Source organism: Leuresthes tenuis, unplaced genomic scaffold, assembly GCF_036924035.1.
Source record: "Leuresthes tenuis unplaced genomic scaffold, fLeuTen1.0.hap1 SCAF_11, whole genome shotgun sequence".
Lineage (NCBI taxonomy): Eukaryota > Metazoa > Chordata > Actinopteri > Atheriniformes > Atherinopsidae > Leuresthes > Leuresthes tenuis.
The window spans coordinates 17,076,342-17,101,011 of record NW_027325365.1 but is presented as its reverse complement, the minus strand read 5'-3'; the positions used below and the strand labels follow the sequence as shown (position 1 = coordinate 17,101,011).

Below are 24,670 nucleotides of genomic sequence, written 5' to 3'. Positions count from 1 at the left end.
TGTCATCCAAAAACTATCTCAAACCATCATTACTCCACGGTTTCTGTTCTGTTTTAGTTTGCTATGGATTTAGGGGATTGGCTTGAAAGTCTGCAGCTCGCTCTTGGTTTATTTTTTGTCCAGCCTACCTGTGCAGGTTGTAAGTTATTTGTGTCGTTAAGATAAACTGTTCCAACATGCAGGTTTTAGTCCTGGTCTACCTACACTTATTAAAACCGCTGAAAAGGAATCTCTGGCATTGTTGATGCTGCATCAGCGGGAAGTAAAAATGACCCTGCGGCGTTTCTACGGGGTATTAAATGTTGGCTATTCTAAAGAAGGATTTTGACATGTTCTTGTCAAAAATGACAATTAGATTTCAACAACTTGGCTAATTAGGCACTCGATGTCTGAGCTATCCAACCCCCAGATGAAATCAATTACAAGGAAAGTCTCACACACATATTTATGTTTTGAGCCCTATAATCTACAGATAATTGACAATGTAATGGTGGGGAACAATGACTACTTATTATTTTTACTCCTAATTTGGTGTCATTGATCAGCTCAGCTCTGCACAGTTTCCTGGGAAAACTGTCAGCACTTTCTACAGTTTAACAGAGAGAGACGCACTCCGTTGTATTGCAGTTTTGCTATTTGACGCAATGAACAAGCTATTTATATTTATAGGCAAAGTTTACTATTCTGGTTTTTGCTCTAAAAGTAGATTTGTTTCCAACATTCAATACAGGTTTGGATAAATCGGATTTCACAATTATACCCCAATGAACAAAATATCACTGTAGATGCAGTGAAAAAAAGATAAATGAAAGGTAATGGTAATGTTTTTTTTGTTTTTTTTTTTGTTTTTTTTTTTAAATCTTGGAACACATTCGGTCTTTGGTTCCCAACCTGGTGTTCTTGCCTCCCTCGGGGACTATGTAAGGTTTTCACTGCACAGAGGTTGTCAAAGTTTGATTTGCGCATGTAGAAAAATCATTCCACACCTGCTGGTTTATCCAAACTCTGTGTGAGGGTGTAGCTTGTTAAACGCTGCCGTTGCACGTTCACGGTCTGTGGCAGATAATGACATTTTGAAATGGCGCGTCTGCAGCTCTGCACAAACATCTGACTAAAGAAAACGGCAAACTTCTAGCACACAATAACTCTTCGTAATGAGACCTGGAAACGGACGTCGGGGGCTCCGACTCAAATTCCTTCACAGTGAAATGTGAACCCACGGCGATTTCCACTGCATTCGAAGCAGTGTGCGCGCGCCTTCACACAGCAATTTACTCTGCATAAGAACACGCTTTGGGAGGAAATTAAGCCTCGTATTACTGATGGTGATGTGTGCTTTTCAAAGGGATCGTCGTATGTTTCCTCTTTCAAAGGTGTGGAACACCTCGGCCGTGATGATGAGCTCACTTTCTACAGGCTGATTCGGTGTCAAAGAAGTATTTTTAGGAGAACGCATTCAGAAAGTTTGGGTTTTTCAAAGGGCCCATCATGGATTAGGAAAAAGAAAAGCTTTTTTGTTTTGTTTTGTGGCTTTTACATGCACGGCTGCTCGCCTCCTGTTCTCATCGTTGGCTTTGTTGTTGTCTTCACCCAGCTGTTAGTTTTGGACGGACAGATGCTGAAGACTGAGCCTGCCTCCATCATGGATAAAATCCAGAAGTTTCTAGGCCTCGCCAACACCATCAATTATCACAAGATCTTAGCGTGAGTATCCCTCAGTCGCTTTGTTTAGTGACCGTTTAAATTTTGCAAGCCGATTCAGAGCTCGATTGATGCTGCGGCTTTGTTTTCTGGTTTGAAATGCAAAGCTAGATGTGAAGGACTTAATTATATCCACCAAGCAGCGTCGACTTTCTTGTTTTCTCACATTAACAATCAGCTACTGTGGAGCAGTTTTCCTGTAAAAGCTTTTGAGACTTTTTGTTCCAGCATGTTGGGTTTATTGCTTTTCATCAACATAAATGCAATATTCTATTCATAAAGAGTGTAAATGGTCTTTATTTATTTAGAGCTTTTCTCGCCATATTGACCACCCAAAGCACCGCACTTTACCAACCACATTCACCCGCTTTCAACCTGCTGCACATTTTACATGTTCTTAGAGTACGCTTTGGGTTGTAATATTCCGACATGAAAACGGAGAGCAAAACAAAGAAAAAGCAAGCTAAAACATATATGAAGTAGAGAGGGAATATATCAAACTGGTTAGCTTTTAGAATTCAGTTCTGAATTGAGTGAGGTTTTCTTTTGTAGTTCTCAGCGCATTCTTTTATTCTTTTATATGTCATGTGCAGGTTTGACCCCAAGAAAGGTTTCTGGTGTCAGCTGCTGGAGGGGGGAAAGACCAAGTGTTTGGGAAAGAGTAAAGGACGCAGATACGCTGACATGGACCCTGAGGTAAGATCATGCTCCTTTTGAAAGAAAGAGCCTTCATAATGAGTTTATTTTGCTATCGACAAGTTTCTTGAAGCTAATTTAATCCAACTGCTGGTCTCCTTCAGTCCCTGGAGTTCCTCAGGGAGTACTACAGGGATCACAACATTGAGCTGTCGAAGCTGCTCTACAGGATGGGTCAGCCGCTGCCCAGCTGGCTCCGAGAAGAGCTGGTCCACACCAGGTAGCAGCACCGCCGCAGGGGAAGGAAACGCCTCCACACACTGCACTGCTGCTCGACTCTGCAGGGGCTCACCGGCCAAGTGGCCTGAAATGTTGAAGATCCCAAGTTGTTTCGACAGATACTAAATCTGTTCAAGTTTGAGGATGGGATATCAAACTAGAACGAAAAAAAACCTTACTGATCTTCCAAAACAAAGCTACCCTGAAGGGCGTACGCATCACTGAAAGGACCCGCTGACGCACACGGGGGGAACCTCGGTGTTAATAATCACAGTTTCGTACTCCTTAATCAAACTTCCTCTCATCATGTGAACTTGTTGCTGGAAATTCAGGAAAGGAAAACGAACCTTGAGTTGTCCGCAGTATCAGTCCGGAAAGATGGGTGACAGGAATTGTAAACGCTTATCTCGTGCGACTCCGATTACAATGAGCGACATAATAGTGACTCAGCGGATGGCAGCCTGATGACGAGAGAAGCTTTGGTTCAAACTCTGGTTTTGATATAAGTGTTTGTATGAGAAGCGAGTGGGACATGTGCAGTAGACTCGGGCTGCATCTTGTAGCCTTACTCAATAAGCCTTGGTAGAATCTAGTTATTGCATTTACAAGTGCCAGGACAGAATCTTCTTCAAACTATCACCACGCGGACTTTTGAGGGTTCTTTTTTTAAACATTTTTGTCAACTTGTATGTTTTGTTTCCTTTACTTTGATTTAACGTTTCTTTGATGCTGATGGAAATGCAAATTTGTAGAATGTACCAAAACTAAACATCTTAGCTGTGTTGTTCTCACATAAGCAGGGTGTACAGTGCGGTTATGTATACTGTTTTTGGCTCGGCCTGCTCTTTGGTCAGTTTAATGACCAGTGAATGGGCTCAAGCAGGAACAGAAGGAATAGATGTTGAAAGCACAAAGGCGCTCCAGTGAGCGTCGATTCTGAACGTACAGGAAACTGGAAAGCACACTAACTAAATGGATCCTACTACAATCTGTGAAGAAGATCATAAGCTAGCTACTGTATGTTAATTGAGTACTCTGGTCCTGTCAATTCAGACGGTGTACATTTCAAAATCTGTTTTCAGCATTGGGGGTTATTGTCAAAAATGTATATTTTTTTGGGGTGGGGGGTGGTTTGTTTTTCTTTTCATTTAATATACTGGAGAAGTTTAAAATTGTGGGTATAAAGCTATAGGTTTAGGAAGTTCAGTCACCAGGCAAATCAACAGTCCGCCCGGTGACAACACAGGGACGTTTGGTTGTCAGTCAGCATTTTATCACTGCAACTAGATGTCAAGCGTAGATAACAAAAAGCTGCTCTTACTGCAATAGTTTTTGTATGTTCTGACGTAATAACAATGCACATGTTGGTTCATCATTTCCTGACTTTGAAATGTACATAATGCGAAACCCTCAGTAGACCTAAATTATTGAATGTGTTTGGGTTTACGCTCCATCAGTCCGTTGTCGTAGTGTGAAACGTCAGTGCTGCACTGAGGGCAGTTTGGGTTCTTTCATCATGCAGAGGTGTCGCTTAGACTTTTTCCTCTCGTGTCCTCTCACTGCCAACTGTTGTACAAAGGTACTGAGTCTCTGCATATAAAGTATTACGTGATAACGCATAACAGCAACGATGGTACTAATCTCCTGGACTGTATGATAAAGATTTGTAATTGTTGTCTATAATTTTTACAGTGTAACTAATATTGTCGGTGCTTTTTAATTTGCAAATAAAACACCACTGTATTTTTCAGTAGTTGGATGGTTTTTTTGCCTCCTTTTTCCATCACACTCTCTGCAGTAAGTCTTGGAAATATCCCAACGCTGACAAAGCTGTGTTTTTGGCTGTTTACCAAATGGTGTTCAGGCGGCACTCATGCAGTGAATATGGGTTTGAAGTGCTGATTCTCTGCTTTAATTTGAGGGTACTCTAGGGACTCCAGAATCAAGGAAAGGTTAGGTAATAATACCTCTGTGATCAGTAGATCCCCACACTTCAGGGATAAAATGTACTTGGACAATTGAGGTAAAATGTTTCATGGACAGGGAGTGGGCTGTTTGTTATTTTTAATATTATCAGAATTACTTTTGTAGTACAGGAAAAGTGCCTTAATTGTATCCAGCCAAGGAAACAACACTTCAGGAGGTTGATGAGTCATCATCCAAGTTCGCCATAAAGAGAAGACTTTGACAATCGCAGAGAATTCACTGTATCCTGAAAGCCATTCATGTTCTTTCACTTTAGAAATATCCAACAAACTGAAAATGACTCATGCCCATTGTCTGAAACACACGGCCTCATCTGTAAAACGCACTGAGGCAGCATGGCTGTCCGTGGAGCTGGGCCCCAAGTGTTCAACAGAGGACAAACAGCTAAGTTGGACGGTGTTGGGCTGTACAGATGGACGATGGCCCTAAACATACAGCGAAACCAACCCAGAAGTTTCTGAATAATCTGCAGCCATCAAATCAATGCTCTGAGCTAAAGCCAAGCTGCATTCCGCCTGCTGAAGACGAAACTAAGAGCAGAAAGGCCCACATAGAGATAAACGCAGCTTGGCAAAGCACCACAAAATAAGACAAAGGTTTGTCGATAAAGCATTTGAAACGTTTTATTTGTCACATTTGATGTTAAGCAGCTATAATCCCTACGAATCTGCACTTAACTGTATATACATTCTAGTACGTTTTTGTGTGTCTAGATATCGCCAGACCCAGCTATAATAATAGCATAACATGGAAAAACTGGTGCTGGTGTGCAGAGATTTCTGGAACCTGCTGGGGATTTTTGTCAGCCTTGTCATATTCTGTTTTTTTTTTTTTTGGTTTTCACTTCTCAGTGAGGTGCCCTTTGAGAAGCAGACCAACTTAATCCCTTAACACTGCGTGAAGCAAAGATCTTTTGAACAGCAAAAAAACTAACTTCAGATTCGATTTGAAAAAAATAATAATCATAATTATTTATCTCAATGTGAGACTTAAGAGAGAAGCTTTAGGCTATGTGCAGTACATGCATAATCATTTTGGGTCTTTTCTCAGGAAAAACACCCAAAAAATTTGTTCCATGAAGTAAACTAAAAGAATAAAGATTGTGTAGCTGCAGGTAAAAGCAATAAGGCGAAGAAAGGCATATTATTTGTCCACTTTCTTGTTTATTTTCCCTAATAATGAGCAAAAGGAGCAGACTGAAAAGTTGACCGTTTACAGCACTCAATTTATCTAGATGACAGATTGAAGCACTAAAATAATTCACTGAATAAACTGTCGTAAAAAAAACATAATAAAACATCAAATGATTCAAAAGAAAAAAATTAAACCACAACCTTAACCAACTCACATTTAGCCTGTTGTCTGCCTCTATCAACAAGTGATGATGTGAAATCTGACCAATCAGAGCTCACCCCGCTGATCCATCCCACAGCGTCTTTTAACTTTTTATATGGGACCTGTATGATGCTCCTTCCTTATTCCGAAGGTATATTATCTGGTGGACTTGGTGAGCTTTCCTTTAGTTTGTGTCTCTGAAGAAGCTGCTTCGAAGAGGAATGGATCACTCTGCAGATGATGCTCCCCTGGCCAGTGGAAGCCTGGCAGGCAGTGAGGAAACCCTCGTTCGCCGTGCAGTACCAAGAGGGTGAGGACAGTTACATTTTACTCACAATGCTCGCTGAGGGTACTTTTCTCACCAAGTTCAATTGAAATAAAATAACAATGATGATCATCAATAATAATCAGACTGAAAAGTTTTGATGGTTTTTTCTCCTTTTTTTGAAAGGAGATTGAAAGATAAAATTGAAAGATAAACTGTTTCTCTAATAATAACATTGTGTAGCTGAATTACCTGTAATATGTATGAACATAAGGATTAGCTTTATGGCATTTTAAAAGTCATGGTTATTTTTCATAGTCATTAGGATAACTTTGTAATAGGGAAAAATGTCTGCATAGCAACCAATGACGTTGTCATTCCTATTGGTTTATAATTTATGAAAAATGTCAGTTGTTAAATGATAATACAAAGCTTGCTATTTCGAAAACAACAATAGCTATGTGGTTCCTGTTTATGTCTTTAATAATGTCACACCTGATATTAGAAGTAACCTATGCGTCTTATTCAAATACACCTACCGGATATGCTGATATTGTTTACATATAGGTAATATAGTTTCTGTGACGTGATTTAAGGTCTCTATATAAAAATTATTTATGAAATAGTTAAAATACAGTTGATGTCGTCAAGAGTTAAATCATTTTACACATATCTTCGTATCTCAAATAGGTTTTGAATTAATTCTGCGTATACTTCCGCCTAACACCAGAAGGAGAGGTCTGCCTAGTAACTAGTGATGCACCCATGCTATTGGTTAAAGCAGCAGAAAAGGAGATAGGATTTTTAAATACATTTTTTAAATTAGTATTTTTTAATTAATTTCATAAACTCACAAGGTGTCAAAACAAGCAGTTTGAAAAATGTAAAAACAAAACAGGGATTTATTTAATCAGCTTTTAAAAAAAAGACAACATGGCAAAAAGGGGTATTTAAGTGACCAAATATTCGTACGTTAGTATAATCATCGGCTTGTATGAAAGCACATTTCTATTTTATTGCGATCTGTTGATGAGTTTTTTGTAATGTTTTCTCAGAGCACTCTCACTCACTGTCACTTTGTGAGAATCGCAAGGTAATAATAGAAACCACTTTGAAAAAGGTGAAAAAGCATACGAAGGTGATCCAGGATCGATGAGAATGGACAATAGAGAAAACAGCAGAGTAGTTGTGATGTTAAAAGTCGCTCACCCACCCGAAAACATAAGACCACGAGTCGGGTGTATAGGTCAAACTACCACAACTATCAAATCACCGTTGCTTTAAATACTCAAAACGCACAACTTTGGAAATCCCCTCAAGTCAACAAGTTTAATAAGAAAGAAGTTAGAATTCCAAGTAGTTTCTTTTTTTTCTATAATTCATTCACAATATTATCCCCACCCCCACCTGCAGACTTGTTAGTCCTTCTGCTGCTGTTTTATTTTCTGTAAGTGACCCCCTTTTTTTTGTGTGTGCGTGTTTTCTCTCTCGCAGGGGTTCCAACAGCCGTGCTCTGAAGATAGCCGGCCTGACCACACTGGCATGTCTGCTGCTGGCCAGCCAGGTCTTCACTGCTTACATGGTGTTTGATCAGAAGCAGCAGATCCACACACTTCAGAAGAGCTCTGAGAGAATGGGCAAACAGATGGCACGCTCCTCCCATGGTACATGGGGGGGCATCTTTTCACCCTGAGACAGAACTGTAGTACAATAAGGATGTTTCATTTAACAGTCGTCATCTGAGAGGAAGAGGGCTGGAGAGGGAAGTGAAAATTAGAATTAAAGAAGTTCTGTTTGTAAAGCTAGACAGAGAAATGAAAGTGTGGTGATTCGTGTGGAGTCTGAAACTGAAATCTTAATGTTGAGACTCCCAAGCAGTGACATTTGGAATTATCATAAGAAATGCTACATCCTTTATGTTTGTTTACCAAGAGCATAAAGGATGTAGAGAGAAGAAAATGCAGATTTTCCAATCAAAGTCATATGATTTAAATAGTTTTATTCGTAAGTTTAACTTTTCTAGTCATCTGCCTTAAGTCCAGGATATTTTTAAATGATTTATTTATGTTGTGTTATTGCTTTCAGATCTAATTTAAACTTTCAATTTGTTCCTGTGGGGCTCTATTCTTCCAGCTATATGCGTTAATCTAATGCAGTGTTTAGTTACTTTGCTGAGTCTCAACGGGACTGTTGTGTTCTTGCTGCTTTCCAGCCATGTCCCCAATGAAGATGGCCATGCCTATGAACAGCCTCCCACTGCTGAAGGACTTCACAGATGAGGATTCCGAGACATCCGAGACACCCTTGACAGTAAGTTTATGTTAACTGCTTGTAAAAAAAACCTCTTAGCTGTATCTGAAATGGCAGTGATTGTCTTTATTTCCGACTTATGATGAATGGCAAATGTTTAAATCAGTCCATACATAATAAAATGAAATGGAAATCTACACACTCTGAATGACTTCTCCCACCAGAAACTGCAGGACATTGCTGTTGTGAGTGTGGAGAAACAGCTGATGGATCTCATGCAGGTATGTTGCACTGCTGTGCTTCGTCATGTCGCTTATGTTTTTAGCTTGACGCTCTGCTGTCTCTAAAGCCCAAATGTGTTCTGAGCAGGTCAGTCTACCGCAGTTCAATGAGACCTTCCTGGCCAACCTGCAGAACCTGAAGCACCAGACCAATGAGAGCGAGTGGCAGGTAAAGCCTCACACACACTCATGAGCTAAACCGGGAAAGAATCAAACTGAATTATACCGCCAGCCATGTTTGTTTTAACATGTTTGCACTCCGCAGAGCTTTGAGTCCTGGATGCGTTATTGGCTGATCTTCCATATGGCCCAGCAGAAGCCTGCAGCCCCCACTCCTCAGCCAGGTTACTGCACCTTTCTTTCCTTTCGGTATTAAACCAGTGTGCTGAGCCAGATAGGGACTGTGATAATACATACTGATTTTCCTGAATTTCATTATCCAGTAGTGGGTCATTAAAGGCCCTGGGGCTATCATTTATAACTATAATAATATTAATGTCAGACAGAAAGAGTTGGAGGCTGGATTATAGTTCTTTTTGTACATATTTAATACAACAAAATGTACAATGTTTTAAAAAAGACTTTGCACAGCTTGGAATGGAGGTAAATATTCTGATCTCTGAACAGAGCTTTACTTGTCTACCTGAGTAAATAATTGACATCTTCAAAAATGATCCACATGTTGTTGACGATGTGGCATAATCACCTGCGTTTAAGAGCAAACGGAGCCCTCTTTAACTTCTCAAACTTTTGGATGTTCGAACAGCCTCTCTGATCAAGACCAAATGCCAGCTGGAGTCTGCACCTGGAGCCGGCAAGATCGGTTCCTACAAGCCTCAGTGTGACGAGCAGGGCCGCTACAAGCCCATGCAGTGCTGGCACGCCACTGGCTTCTGCTGGTGTGTCGATGAGTCTGGCAACCCCATCCAGGGCACCGCCCAGCGAGGCCGCCCTGACTGTCACAGAGGTAGAGGACACAGATGAAAGGGCTTAATCTTATCATGTGAGGCGGTCTCAAACGGTGACTCACTGACTCCTCTTTTCTTTCCCTGTTGGGTTTCTTTTAGGCGTACCTTTTCGTCGCATGATGGTTGCACCCCAGCTGATGCAGAAGACCATGAGCGAAGGTGAGTGAAGTCTTGTCATCTCGACATTTGCAGGATTTTTTTTTTTTGTTTGAAATACATGGTTTCCTTTTTCTGTTTTGTTTTACAGACGATTTGGCCAAAGCATGAGCCAAAGCACGAAACCAGATGTTTCTTTTCATTACCCAGCCTTTGCAGATGTGAAGCTGGTGATTTCAAACCCGACGCTGATCCGCGAACTGTAGCAGTTTAAATTCTCAATTAACTACTCCACATTTAATCTCTTGATTCTTGTAATTTTGCTGGCTGCTCACACTCTGGTGCTTTCAATATCTTTAATTTCTCTCCTTTGTAACAGATTCATTTTGGGTGTCTTCTTGTGATATACAATAAACACAATATACAAGTGTTTCAGTGAGTGGATTTCTGATGAAAGCTTAAAGGGCTGGTTCACCCAAACCAGAAGTTTGCAGGTTATTCAAAGTGAAGGGAACTCTGTTTCTTAAAAGAGGTTTTTTTTTTAAAGTGATGTAATAACTTCAAGCTTGACGAAGTCAAATTAGTTGAGCACCAGGGGAGTTGAGAGATTTACGATTTGGTTGAACCTATCTTTTAAGAGGATGTGAATATTTGAGAAAGTTGTTTTTCTAAGAAGGTGTTTGTGCTGTCAAGGCTAAATAAAGTTTAACTAACCACTCTTTGCATTGTTATACGTGTCCTGTTGCATAGTGAATAATTCAATGTAAACGGTTTTAACAGAATAATACTTGAATAAAACATGGTTAGATGCGGTGACAGTGTTTAGTTGGTCGTGTTTTTTTGTTTTGTTTTCAGTGAGATCGTTCTGTCTACACTGATTAAACCTCATGAGAAGTGTAGATTATTTTTCTGCCAAAAAGTCCTGGAGAATATTGACAGTCCTTTTTTGACTAACACTCTGGAAAGAATTCAACAGTTGTTAACAACTACAGCGCTAAACCTGAACTTCACCTGTTCCTCGTGGCCTCTTCATTGTTTGTATGCGTCTGGTCCTCGACTGTGTGGTTCCACTCTGCACTTCGTTGAGCTGCGTAATGTGCCGACATTTCAAGCAAGGTGCCAAAACTCAGGTCATGTACGTCAGTAGTGCAAACAGACCGGGTGGAATGGAGCCATAGAGTCAACAGGAAGACATGCACACAGCAGGAAGAGCAGCAAAAACAGTAGTGGAGACTCTTATAGTGGGCTGACATTAAGATAGCTTCAGCTTAACTATATCAGCAGACAGCAAATCATTTGTTAATACATTCCATCATTAGATAAACTTTGATCCTGAAAAGGTAACCAGCAGGTTAGACTACTTAGTTTTGTTCAGTATGAAGCACTGGCAGTCTCAGTGATTTTGAGATGTCATTCTCATCAATATAGTTCAGAAGTTGAAATATTCAGCCTTCGTTTCGAATCTTTTATTTTTTTTTCAAATGGTGAGTGGACTGCATTTATACCAGGCCTCTAAAGCCTTCTTGAACACTGACACACTCATAAGTACATCAGTGGCTTTTGTGAGGTTCAGCATAATGGTGAAGAACTCTTCAACATGTGGATGGGAGAAGCTGGAGGCGGTAATACCAACCCTCTTATGAGTGAACGACCTTTCTCCCTCTAAACCCTCACTCATAATAGTTTTTCGAGCATTGAAAAGAAAACTCCACATGTTCATGTTATTAAGAATGAAGGTACCTGAATCTAACTTGTTACCTGAATCATCCTCCATACATTTGATTCTTGTTCTCTGTCTGTTCCCACGTATGAGGCAGAAAGAAAATACGCAAAGCCGCCACAAAGTCCAATTAACAGGACGTGAACCCAAAACCACATTGCTCTGTCACAGCTGTTTGCTTAGACTTCAAAGTTGCAAGCAGGAGCTTCATTTCAGTAGTGAAGATCTGCCCGTTGAGATTACTGTAAGGAAGTCATTCATGCATGGAGGTCATGCACATCTTTTCACACATATCTTCCTCCTGGTAAGATCCGTGGAGTAAATGTGGTAACACCTTTATCAGAAAATCAGAAGTTAGATCCAGATCAGACATTTCACCTTCCAACTTGTTTTTAACAGCTTGTTTTTAACAGCTTGTTTTTATTGTTACATTTGCCTTAAAGTGTTTATTAAGCTCAACTCCCGGCCTTTCTGTATAGAGTTTGCATGTTCTCTCTGGGTACTCCGGCTTCCTCCCACCATCCAAAAACATGCATGTTAGGTTAACTGGTGACTCTAAAATTGTCCTTAGGAGTGAGTGTGAGCGTGCATGGTTGTTTGTCTTGTTTGTCTCTGTGTTTTTCTCTGTCTTGGTGCAGAATCCTTTAATAATTCTGTTTTTTTGCAGCTGACTGTGAAGTCAGCGCAAGCCATTTTACTCGACTCTTTCAGCAACACTGGGATTCGTGGGCAATAATATGATTTTTCACAATCAAAAAGTTCCATTTGTTATCGGATTTTGGAGCTCTGAGCAAACTGGAGCAGCTCTGTTGTTCCCTACGCAGGGAGGCACCCCTGTTAGGGTGAGACCATCATCTTCCAGGATGGTGCAGATGGTGTCGCTGCGGAAGACTTGCCTGTGAGTTTCTCTGTCACACACCAGCAGTGCAGCAGGGGGCTCAGATAATGAATTTGTCTCTGAAAACATGTCAAGTAGAGCTCTGGGACACAACACCACGAATAACATTGGACGTTTTTTAATTTTGTTATCTTTGCGGCAGACATCAGTCCAATTTTCTGGGCTTCCTATACAGGGGAGTAATGTTATTAATAAATAAAGTATTTAGTATTGTGGATCGATCAGGTTTAAGCATGAACAGAAGAATAAAACAAAGGAAACATCATGGGAACGCACAGCAGAGGAACAAGGTCCAAAAGCACAGGAGACACAAAATAACTGCATACAAATCCGTTTGTGTCTGTCTTTTTCGGTTTCTTTGTCAGTGCTTTTTAACTCTTATGTCTAATTTCACATCCCTTTGTGAATGTTTTGCCTTTCTACATATTCTTACATAGTATCTTTGCAGCTCTGTTTGCAAATTATTTGGTCATTCTGTGTGTCTTTGTATAATTTTGAGAGTATTTTATTCTTTTTAGCATTTCACTTTAGCTATTCATTTATTAATCGATTGATTACAAATACGTGAAACAAGATGTTCACAACCCGGCACGATATCTAACAGGTTTGTAAAGCATATAATCATAACAGGTAAAACATTCTAAATACTCATTATGTGTAATTGACATCAAGTACAATTTATTAGTGGTTGATCAAATGATTAGTTGAATAATAAAAACTCCCTTTTAAAGGATACCTTTGCAGACATTGGTATCATTGTGGGAAACAAAATGTGAAATCAGTTAAAGATAAATCAGTGTATTTTTTTTTTCTTTTGTGCATAGATACTTAGATAGATAGAGGTGGTGAAGATAAGTGTTTCTGTATCCATGCCACCATGACTTAAACAGAAGTTTCCAATAAATCTGTGGTAATCAGACTTACTTGTGATACTTGACCGGTGTTCAGTGTCTCCTTTTTAAATGATTTTACCCATCAATAAGCCCATTTGAGACATTTTTATCCATCTTTGTAACTGTACCCTGATCACTTGGACCGGTGAAAGTAGATTCTGGCTCATGAATAATTCAGCCCTGTGTAATTATATCCAGATGAGCCTGTGGCTGCGTTTGCTATACGCATTGAATGGCTACAATGAACATCAGCGCACCAGTAAGTATATATTTACACTACGCTATATACCTTTTTACATTAGTTAAGGTGCAGATAGAGGGATTTAAAAGAATGAAGACTGGTGTGTTTGAGCATATGATAATCCGTCACTGATCTCTATGCACTCACAGATATGTGGAGGAGCTCAGAGAGTAAGAGTGGGGGTTATTCTCCCGGCAAACTCAGGTGAAGCAAGTACAGAAATCTATACATTTGCAGTATTCTAAGCGATGATGTAATATATTTCTTACATGTCTCTCAATGCTCAGAGAGTACAGATTGTGTAGTTGTTGGCAAGGATGGACATGGAGTTGACTACAAATCTGCGAAGAACGAGGTAAAGCGTATTGCTTCAGACTGCAGTTCTTATCTGAAAACTTCCACTGCCAAAAAGTGATTTTATTTTTGTTCTAATTAGGACACAAAGTCCTTCGCATTTGACCAAGTTGTTACTGCTGACAACGTGGAGGTACAAAATAGCTTCTGACCTCTGATGCAGTTGTTCCATTTGAGCTGTGCTCCATTCTACCCAAACCTCTCTCCCTCTGTTCACCTCTACATGTTGTAACGCTTGGAACTGAGACCCTGACCTTAAATGTGCAGAGTCTCCACTCTGAGGTGCTGCAGCCTCTCGCTGGGTCCGTTTCGAGTGGGTATAATGGAACATTACTGATATGTGGAGTCAACACTGAAACGACCAGAGCGCCGACTGACCACAGTATCATCAGACAGGTGGAGCCCAAAGCCAAAATGCATCATACATCAGCAGGTTTTATGTTTTTGGCTTATTACTATTCTAAAACTCTGATTCTGTTTTTAGGTCTTGTCACATCTGTTTAGTTCTTTACCATCAGGAGGGACAGCAGAGCTCCTCATCTCTGTGTCATTTCTTCAGGTTTGTTTTCCTTGCTACTGGCACGGTTACAAATCATATCAGGCACGATATAATACAGGATAACATTTTGTGTTAGTTTTACCCAGATGGCAGCGCAGTGGATCTCCTGAGTCTCAACAAACAGACTTTACAATTTGTACCACATCCAGTCCTCGGAAGGTGTGTCGTAGTTTTCTAACTGACAATCCGAGACCCACTGAACAACATACGCACTTACTGAAATGCAGTATTTCCGGGACACTTACGCTTCATGTTTAGAGATACGTGACTGAAAAGTTGACTAAATGATTTCTCTTTTTCTCAGTCTTGTGGGAGGATTGTGTGAGGTATGTGTGTGTTCAGCAGAAGAAGCCTGTGCTCTGTATGAAAGATGCAGGGAGACAATGAACACCGGTGCTGGCTCCATTTCCAGCCGGTAGGTCAAATAAACCCCATGTCATCTAATCCATTAAAATCAACTAGTGTGAACTGATTTAATATGGCGATTAAAGCCAACTGTATTGCGATTACATGAGTGATTGGACTGTTGCGTAACGCATTTCTCCTCTGTGCCAGACGATGAGCTTGGTGCAGTGTTATTCAGCTTGCCCTCTCCTCAAACTTCTGAATGAACAAACACATTATCTGTTCACGCTGTGCGTTTCCCTCAGATGCAGTTCCCTGTTCTCACTGGCCGTTGAGTGGAAACTCAATCCGGAGCAGGTGGAGTCGGATGTCTGCTGCAGCAGATTGCAGCTGTTCAGCCTGGCAGGAGGAGCCAGCAGGACTGACCTCAGAGGGTCAGTGACATTGTCAGTAGGCTATCGGTTACACGAGCCAGAGAAACTAAAAATGATGCAATTTCCTAATGTTCAGCTGTCAACTGTTACACTCCGTCCAGGTTTACTAATCTAGTATGGCATAGTAGTCACGCCGGAAGCAGTGAAGCTCAGAACTCATTAGGGATTTGATAAAAGAACTCAAGCTATCCAAGCCGGTGACAAACCGTGTTACCGCTACGCTGGTCAACAGAGCAAAACATTTCGGTTAAACCTTAAAAAATGTTTCACTCTTTTTTTCCTTTATCGATACTGACAAGCTCCTCATCTCTTTCACATGCAACATTTTGAGAAAGTCCCGTCTCCACTCTTTTGATACGACTGACTTGGACATCCATGAGAACAAATAGAGGTGGAGGATGACGCTTATGAGACCCATCTGATGTAACATTTTCCATAACCATCTTTGACTGCTTTACTCTTGCTCAAGAATGGTTCGGTTCAAGCATTAAAAGCACCCTTGTTGGGTTAGAATCAATGTCTGTGGTTAAGTTGATCTCATGTGGATGGCAATAAATAAGTTGCCATCTCATGATTTCTATCTATGGGTTACATTTAGACAAACATTTATACTACATGTTCATTTTGTAATATAGTACACCTTATGTCAGATTAATAAGTTGTTACTATTCCTGAAACAAAAAAAAATTCAAATTATCAACATTCACAATCCTGCCTGGAGGTCAGGAGTTCAAGTGGAATTTATGCATCAGTCAAATGCTGTTCTTATCACAGTCATTTTGCTGAATTAAATCTGCAAATCAGCATCTCCTGAGTCTGTACGGCTAGTTAATCAAAGAGCAAGCAATTATTACTGTATGAACTGATTATAATGACAAACACAGCGACGCTGGAGAGGGGGGTAAGAGTCCAGCTGCTGCAGGCAGCTCTCACAGAGGAGGGACTGAAGGGTGGAGCTGTGAGAAGTAAATCTCAGCTGTGCCAATAAGCAACACGCATCACCTCATTTTCCAAGTGTACACCCGAAGATCAATGAGAAAACATGCATACCACTTTATTTATGGCATACCTTCCAGTGTAGATTTAATGTGAACGGATCTTGCCAATCAGTTCAAAATAAGGTGCGAGTTCGTTTAAAAAAAAGGGAAGAAAAAAAGACATCCTGAAAATGAAATATGAGCTTTTTTTTATTCAGCAATAGTAGTTTCCCCCTTTCTAGCAAGTGCAATTTTCAGTGTTCTTGGGTAAGTCTCTCTGAGATTTGCTGCCTTGGCCGTACAAAGTGAATCACTGGCACAAGGTCTGAGAAAGATGTATTGCCTATTGCACTGACAAACAACGACAGAATGACCGTCGTGAATCAAGACTATGCAGCTGCAGCATGAGCTCGCTGAGGGATGAAGCTCCTGGCCTGTCGCCCCCCCCCCTCCGAAAAGCTTGTCATTCTCACCTACAGTCTCCCAGCCATGTCAATCAGTTCAGACACTGACAAACATGCCTCTTTGAGGACTGGTATCTCCCAGTTTGAGATATGATCAGAAGGAGCGACTTTAGCCAATGACTTAGTGTTTCGTGATAGAAGTTGAGACTTCAAGGATATGAATCTAATGCAGCCAGAGATGTTTTGAAGATTTTTAGTGATGGATTGAAAGACTGACTCTTCAAGGAAGAACAAAGAAGCTGGACTTGAGTCACACAGGTGGACGCTGGGTTGAGGGTGACTCTTTTGAAATGCACTTAGAAGCAGTGGCACCGTAGCTTCAGGGTAAGCAATGTGCCGAGGTGTGTTTGAAAGGTTTTACTCTGCGTGTCATAGGTTAAAATAAGAGCTGTATTTGTTATGAAAGCAGTGACAAATGAACAATTGTGAGACAGAAGATGGAGCTGTGAGGAATTTAGAATTGTTCTATTCACTAGTAACGGTTGAATGTTTTCCAGAGTCAGCCCACTGGTGAAGGTTTTGGACCAAATGTCAAATTCTGCTGCTACCGGCAGCGACAACCTGCTCCCCCTCCTCCTTAGGGACGCCTTAACAGGAAATACCAGGACATTCGTCATCTACTGCATTAACCCTCAAAGTAGGAGCGCCTACCTAACAAAAGCAATGCATAAATGGCTGTTAAATTTACGTAAAAGTTACTCTGGTCACGTCCTCCTTACAGGTATTCTAGATGATGAGACACCTTGTGCTTTAGATTTGGCCCAGAGAGTGAGAGGATTGGAAACCAAAACCACCACTGGGTGCTGGAGTCCAAGGACGGCTGAGCGAGAGATTCGTGAAGGCATAACTGATTTACAAAACATGATCCTGTCACAGGGAGAAAGCGAGCCTCACAACATTTACAAGCTGGCTGAGCTCACTCAAAACCTGCAGGTAACTGACATCACGTGGAGCTCTCAGCCCGCGTTGCACGAGCTCTTTTTGAGCTCACGGCTGGAAATGTTATGTGATTTCTACAACAGATTGTGAAGAATAAGTCATGGGACAAGAGGAGGGAAGAGTCAAAGAAGATTAAAGAAAAAATGAAGGTTTGAGTCACTCGTTTAGCCCGGTGTCGCGCAATTATTGAGCCGTCTTTCACCTCAATATGAGAAACAAGACCCGTGTTTTGCTTGAACTCAGCAGAGCTGTAAATCCTCAAATAGCAATCAGCAGTTCTCTGGAGGGCATCTCATTGACCACAGAGCGGAAACAAGGAAATATCTCCAGGACCAGTTGAGACAGGAAATGGAACAACATATTAGAGGTAATATGCCAAGGTTCAAAAGTGTAATTTTGTCCACAGGGGCAGTGATGATCAGTATATTATGAGTGTCTCTAATATTCGCAGAAGGCAAAGGCAGCGTGGGGAAAGTCCAGGAGAGGGTAGTGAGAATCCAGCAGCTGAAAGAGGCTCTCAGGGAAGAGACACTGAGGAGTGGGGCCATCGCAGAGAAATCTCAGCTCTGTCAGCAGGTAACACTATAAACTTCATCTATTGCATACTGAGCGTTGCAGATTTGGATATGAAGCAGAGCAATACTTTTGTTGTTTTGTCTATATGCTTTGGATCATTGTCACGCTGCTGAAACTTTAGATCACATGATCACTTTAGTCTCCCAGTCCCTGCCACCAAGAAGCGCCCTGTGGCATTATGCTACCATCACCATGCTTAACTACAGGCATATTAGCCAGGTGATGAGCTAGCATTCCTACCTAGCATTCACCGGGCATACCTCTTGCTTTTTTGACCACCGAGTTCAATATTTTGCTCTTCCGATCAGGAAACTTTTGCCTCATGGCTTCCATTGAACAACTCTACCATGAAGGGCCTGGTTGGGGAGTGAAGGCGTCATTCGTCATTCTTCCATCTATGCAGACGACCGTAGAAGTTTGGTTATTGTGCATGTATTCGGTTTGGGAGTCCAAACATTTGTTTAACAATTTACGTGTTGTATCAGCGCATCAAGTATATGCCACTGGGTTCCTGAACACCCAAAGCCCAGGAAAAGTTGTATAACCTCACAGTGATTGATGGCTCATTACATTTTTATAGTGAAAGTCTGCAGTGAGCTCCTTTGACTTTGTGGCATAGTTTTGGTTTTTTTTCGTCTTGACAAGCAGCACAAGAAAAAAAAAGTGTGCAATGGATGAAGGGTTTATACCGCATGTCTCTAGTCTGACTGCAGCTGTATTCATAAACCTTGATCTATTCGATATTAACGAAGGAAAATGGCTCGTCGGTGTATGTGATAGCTGGCTGGTAACATCTTCCTCAAGAGCCCAAAATACCAACCCTAAACGATAGAATCTTTATCTTTCATTAACTAATTTTCTTCCCAACGTTTTCTCCTCCAGATAACGAACAGTTAAGCTTCTTAAAAAATCCTCCTAGTTGTCTTAAAGGTTAAGATGTGTTATAAACAACGTCGTGGACAGACTATTTGATTAAATTCATAAGGAAATTCTTGCCCCTGTGAGCTGCTCTCTGTGGGAAGCTTTATGTTTGCAGCCCCTGGTTTGAGAACACTTTCACAGGGCTGAGTCAATAGTCTTTTTCAACATCCAAATAAGATTAATGTGTGCAAGAGTGGGCAACCCACACAAAGACATTCATTTTGCCAATTTAATGATTAGTCTCAGTTGGAATACAGTGAAGCACGGGAGCGGAGGAGGCAACTTAAGGAGGATCATGGGAGATTAATTCAGGAGGAGGTGGTGAAGATGGAGAGAGACTTGGCACAGGAGCAGCTACCGGTGAGCTAATGAGATACACCGTTGTTTAACATGCAGTGTGTGATCTATCTCAGATGTGAATGCTGAGTCAGGTTAAATCAGTGCAGGGTTGGATTTATCATGGGGGGGGACTTCATTTCAAAACTTAAATCTACTATTTTTTTTTTTTTTTTTCACGGTTTAATCGCGGGTTCCATCCATCGGCCTCTCAGACAGAAAGCCCTCAGAGAGAACTGCTGGTGCTGACCAGAGAGAGGCAGGTCCTGGTGATGCAGATAGAGGCCCTGCGTGCCGAGGCCCAGCAGGCTGAGAGAGACCTACAGGAGCAACATCACAGGCAGCAAACAGAGCTGCACTGTCTGAGGGAGGAGAGCCTGCAGGTGGGAGTTCACTGGGTTAGCGAGACATTTCAACCATTGCTGACCACCCACTTACCCTCATGTTTGATGAGGGGGTATAATAAAGGTGTCCATGAGGTCCTGATGGCTATTTAAAAGCGGCGCATTTCTCGGGTCATGCCATTAGATTATTCAGTTACATAGGAGGAGGCTTTTACGTGCACGTTCTACAACAATTAATCTTTCCCAAAGGATGGGATCTAAAACCGTGAGGCTTTACGGACTTGCTACATAAGACTGAGTATTTTTGCATGGCTGAAAAACAAAATAGCTAAAACTGTACAGTATAAAAGTCTTATTCTACATCGTTCCAACTAGGTAAATTTCTTGCGTAGAGCATTTTTAGCAGCAACATTTTAACTATCCGTTACACCGTGCTGCAGGTGTTCAGAGCGTTTCGTCAGGTGAGCGAGGAGCAGAGGAAGGCGTCAGAGGGCAGGTACAGAGGCGTGCTGCTGGAGGCTGTGCAGGATGCCATCTACCTGTCAGCTCAGAACCAGCAACTGCAGGCTGACAACGTGCAACTACGAAAAGGTCAGTGCATACAGCTTAGTTTCTCCTGATATAACAAACGTGCCATCCACTCTTACTCTCATCTCTTTTTCACAGCGCTGGGAGAGATCAAGGATACTCTAGCAGTGCGGGGTGACCCTATGGCTGAGCTGATGTCTCAGCAACAATGACTGATGTGCATCGTTAAATCTGTGCGTTGATCAAAAATCTTAAGAAGAAAAAAAAACAACACTTTTAACATTTTATTGTTCATTCACATGATGTGTAACACTTTGACTTTGTTCTTTGCGTGGTACAAAACAGAAAAACAGCAGCACTCATCGGAAATCTTTAAGTCGAGATATGAGGTTTACCTGTATCACCATACGGATTTACTGCAATGCTATGTAATAAGATTCAGATTTGTCAAATTAGGCATTAGCTGGCTGGTAACACTTTGGCTGGTATGGTTAACAGATCAAATACGTGTTGCATTCTGACTGAAGCAGTCCAGTCTCAGGAGAGAAGGCAGAAAAGCGTCTAAAAATTCATCTCAAAAACTACAATCAGACGGGCCGTATTGAGGACTCCTTTGAGGCTGAGCAGAACCTGCCATTCCTTTGAGGAATGTCCTACTATTTGTAATAAAGGTAAGCTGCCAGTCCAACCATACTAACAGGTACTAGGAAAAAAGGAGTGAGTTGCAAACCTAAGAAGAGCCAGGACAACAGAGCATTAACCAGCATGGAGGAGGAAATGACAAACAGCCTTGTGATCCCGCTGCCGTGCTTGAGAACCACAGACATCAGGAGCCCATTAACTGCTTGCCCTGCAATTATGACCCAAACCACCCCGGAGTAGCCTTCCAAAAAGCTCTTGTCATTTGTAACAAAGGAGAAAGAGGAGAGCCCATTGATGGCCACACCAAACACATAGAGGTAGAGATTCTGCACACTGAGGGGTAACTTCTGGCTCTTCAGCACCCTCTCTGTGTAAACTGCTGCTAGCCCTGACACACCGCAGTACACCAGCACAAGGAAAACCCCCCAAGCTGTGATATGAAGCCTGGAATCGTCCTTGGCCTCAGCCCCGTCAGGGTCCTCCAGCTCCAGGCTGCTGTAGCTGTGGCACAGCCCCGCGGCCATGAGGAGCCCCAGAGCCAACCACTGAGCAGGCCGCAGCCTCTGGCCCAGACAGAGGGAGTACAGCAGAGCCGTGGAGGCTATTTTAAGATTAGAGAGTATTTGGTATGAGCTTGGGTCCATGTAGGCCTGCATGAGAACAACCAGGTTGTTGTTGAGGGCGTAGAGTACGGCGGGGACTGCGTAGGGCGCCACCAGTAGTAGCCGTGGAGCGGCCTGCAGGGCTGACGTACCGCCGCTGAGCACAAGACTCAGCAGAGAGACGAAGAGTTTAGCCAACTCAATCATGACAACGCACGAGGAGGAACTGAACGGGACTTGACCGTCTACCTTGGTGAGGGTGATGAGCGGTGCATGAGAGCCGTAAATGAGGACCATCAGCCCCAAGAGGACACCCCATTTGATCCTCTGCACCCACCGTCTCTTAATTTGTGCCGGGGAACTGGGCCCCATATTCTGAATTCCAATCATCCTCAACGATAAACAATGAACACTTGATTTCTAGCAAAAGTGAATGCTTATTTCAGTGCAAAATACCCTCAATTCTTAACATGAATAATTAGAATTCTCTGCTATTTAAATACTAAATACATAATATTATCTGCATTTGTACTTTGGACTGAACAATAACTCTTCTGGGAATATCAGCAGGAAATACGGCCTTGTATCCCCACAAGCAATTCCAGGGTAGCTGCTCCAGGCAGCAAAAGTCATGTAACATAATCTAAAGAAATAAACCTTAAAATGTTGGAGGCACAGTGTCTTGCATGATGGGTTAACGATGGACAGATATAGTAACCCAGCAGTGGTAAATTGAACCCAAAACAAAAACAAAGGTTTGAAGAAAAAAAAAAAGAAAAGGCTCTCCTTGAGTCCAGAGTGAAATTCCAGTTAAAAGACTGTATCCATAATCCAGCCTAATTACAAATCCTGAATTCTGACATGTCTCGAGTCAGTTCTTCAGTCTGCCCAAATTACTTTGGTCCTTTTTTCAGGCCGTTCACGTACTCTTTAACTGTCCTTTCAATGTTGGGCACTTGGTAGTTCTGTGCTGCGTAAATACCCGTGACTGTTCCCAGCAGCACTCCCAGGAAGGCGGAGGAGCGCAGCTTGGCCACCACATAGCCGGCTAAAAAGCCCTTCAGAAACGGGGATCCTAGCACGGAGCCTCCCTGCAAGGACAATAAATGAAGAGAACAGCACGGCTTTTAAGCACAGAGAAAACTAGAAGGAAACCTGTCGATTTATCACATTTTCAATGACGTGACACCATATTGTCCACAATCTAATAACACGAAAATCATAGGACAGCATTTACAGGCAGAATAAACGCATGTAAATAAGCATAAACGTTTTAAAGTTACTACATATACATATTTGAGATGAATATATACATAGCTTATGACAAGGTTTCATCCACCATGTGAGAACATATTCGGGTAAAAAATTAAGAGGTATCGCCTTCCAAATCCTACCTGAGGGATTCCTGCGGACACCTCGCTCTCCACTCGCCTCTGGATCTCCTCCAACTGATTCTTGAGCTGCGTTAGATCTTTTAACTGTTTCAGAGGATCCTACAATGACAAGAACAGCGTATTAAACCCCTTGTTAGGAAACGGCACGACAAACTCCAACGTAAGAGTACGCCGTTGTACAAAAAGAGCCCGAGCTTACCAAAAGCAGTTCCCCCGAGAGCTTGGTTAGTTAACCGCTTACAACCGCACAGTGGAAGTTTCTGCCTTGCTGCTAGCAGCGGAGCACAAAGCGAGCATTCACATTCACGGCTCATTCTCTCGCCCTAATTTACTCTTAACCTTTAGTTAACCACTGCCGGGTGGAAACAACTTTTCAGACACTTCCAGCTGTTGCTGTCTTCTGACAAAACAACTGAAATCGATGTATTCAAAGCCAGAGACCAGAGTAAGTCACTCACCTTGTCATCCGCCATGTTTGCTCGGTGTGTGGATCAGCATTCGACTTGTAGGACTGAGCTGCTCGATTAGTTTGGTCCGATTTAACAAAGATAAATAAAAAATAAGAGGGGGGGCATACAACATAACGTTAGAGATTCTGGGTCAGTGTATGTTTTGGTCATTGGCTTTTCCGTTCAGAGGTACTGAAAAACAAACAAACAAAAAAAAAGCGAGCGTATATTTGATTTTCGTTTTATAATAAACTAAATAAATAAAATTTCCTTTGTAACTGTTGCTTTGTAAATGGAGTTAATGACCGTTTGTAAATGGATTGATTTGGGTAGTATTATTTGCAGAAAAAAAATAAAATTACTAAAATATTAATTTAAAAAAGAAAATGACCGTCTTTTCAGACCGGAAGTGGTGGTTCATGTGGGCGAATCACAGAGAGGCGCTGCGGTGGGAGGGACCTACGAGGTCAACGCGTTTGGTTGAGGCATGGAACGTGGAAATTTCTGCAGATGACATTTCTGCCTTTCTTTACCGTGTCAAACAATTTTTCTGAGTAGCGTTCCAGAGACATTTTTCTATGTAATATCAGTTCTTATAAAATGGTTAGTTAACATCCCTACCCAAACCATACTGTCTCTGACCTCCAACTAAAAGTAGTGTGCTGTCAGAGTCACATTTTCAAGGTCTATGAACCTGTAACAGCTACACCAAATGCTATTTATTGTTTTTTTGTTTGCTTTCAAAAGAATTTGTATGAGAATAAATCTTCGGTTGGGGGGTGAATTGGGTGACCCCTATATCAAACCACACATAAAATGGTTCAAGTTGGTTTGACCTCCAGCAGCTACAAAAGACATGCTGCTTGCACAGTGATGTTTCACTGGATGGTGTCAAACAGCATATCATCTAGAGGGTCCACCCCTGAAATCTCAATCTCATTATTCCAATACTAAACTAAATAAGTATTTTTCAAGCAGCACTTTTACTTTTAATATAACATGTTAACTTTGCTGTATTGCATATTCGGATTTTGCTCTTATTTGTAAGTACATTTTCTAATTGTTACAGTGGTTAAAACAGCCCAAGAAGACATAAAGCAATAAATGAAGGTTTTTCAGTTAAGTTTAAAAACACAATTTTGTAGCCATGAAACGATCTATAAATCTTTAAAAATGTTTATATTTAAAAAAATCTAAATAAACAGACACAACATACTGTATCTAATTATATCATCCACCAGTGCACATTAGTTTAAA

The 24,670-nt window shown here is 41.5% G+C and overlaps 5 protein-coding genes across 7 annotated transcripts in view; 3 read left to right on the top strand and 2 right to left on the bottom strand.

Moving 5' to 3' along the window:
• ndst1a (N-deacetylase/N-sulfotransferase (heparan glucosaminyl) 1a) overlaps positions 1-4,369 on the top strand; it is a 41,888-nt gene extending 37,519 nt beyond the window's left edge. For all 3 annotated transcript variants that reach the window (XM_072395827.1, XM_072395829.1, XM_072395828.1), the window contains exons 13-15: positions 1,595-1,704; positions 2,295-2,397; positions 2,502-4,369. In XM_072395827.1, coding sequence (XP_072251928.1) covers positions 1,595-1,704; positions 2,295-2,397; positions 2,502-2,621 — 333 coding nt within the window. In that variant the 3' untranslated portion in view covers positions 2,622-4,369. The remainder of the gene's footprint in view (positions 1-1,594; positions 1,705-2,294; positions 2,398-2,501) is intronic.
• A 1,743-nt stretch (positions 4,370-6,112) lies between these two features.
• cd74a (CD74 molecule, major histocompatibility complex, class II invariant chain a) lies at positions 6,113-10,517 on the top strand. Its single transcript, XM_072395826.1, has 9 exons — positions 6,113-6,247; positions 7,697-7,866; positions 8,415-8,512; positions 8,677-8,733; positions 8,822-8,902; positions 8,999-9,077; positions 9,500-9,700; positions 9,801-9,860; positions 9,949-10,517. Exons 1-9 carry the CDS (start codon positions 6,159-6,161, stop codon positions 9,966-9,968), a joined length of 855 nt encoding a protein of 284 aa, XP_072251927.1. The 5' UTR covers positions 6,113-6,158; the 3' UTR covers positions 9,969-10,517.
• A 6,892-nt stretch (positions 10,518-17,409) lies between these two features.
• On the top strand, positions 17,410-20,553 carry golga6l9 (golgin A6 family like 9). Its single transcript, XM_072396437.1, has 8 exons — positions 17,410-17,615; positions 17,705-17,770; positions 17,868-17,988; positions 18,073-18,197; positions 19,359-19,478; positions 19,670-19,837; positions 20,239-20,389; positions 20,465-20,553. The coding sequence occupies exons 1-8, from the start codon at positions 17,544-17,546 to the stop codon at positions 20,536-20,538; spliced, it is 897 nt and encodes a 298-aa protein (XP_072252538.1). The 5' UTR covers positions 17,410-17,543; the 3' UTR covers positions 20,539-20,553.
• A 42-nt stretch (positions 20,554-20,595) lies between these two features.
• LOC140318133 (probable UDP-sugar transporter protein SLC35A4) lies at positions 20,596-21,973 on the bottom strand. Its single transcript, XM_072395824.1, has one exon. It carries the CDS (start codon positions 21,958-21,960, stop codon positions 20,983-20,985), a length of 978 nt encoding a protein of 325 aa, XP_072251925.1. The 5' UTR covers positions 21,961-21,973; the 3' UTR covers positions 20,596-20,982.
• Positions 21,974-22,070: 97 nt separating this feature from the next.
• On the bottom strand, positions 22,071-23,494 carry LOC140318134 (SLC35A4 upstream open reading frame protein-like). The gene is made up of 3 exons (XM_072395825.1): positions 23,423-23,494; positions 22,965-23,063; positions 22,071-22,661 (listed from the first exon to the last, which is right to left on the bottom strand). The coding sequence occupies exons 1-3, from the start codon at positions 23,435-23,437 to the stop codon at positions 22,464-22,466; spliced, it is 312 nt and encodes a 103-aa protein (XP_072251926.1). The 5' UTR covers positions 23,438-23,494; the 3' UTR covers positions 22,071-22,463.
• Between the last annotated feature and the right edge of the window lie 1,176 nt (positions 23,495-24,670).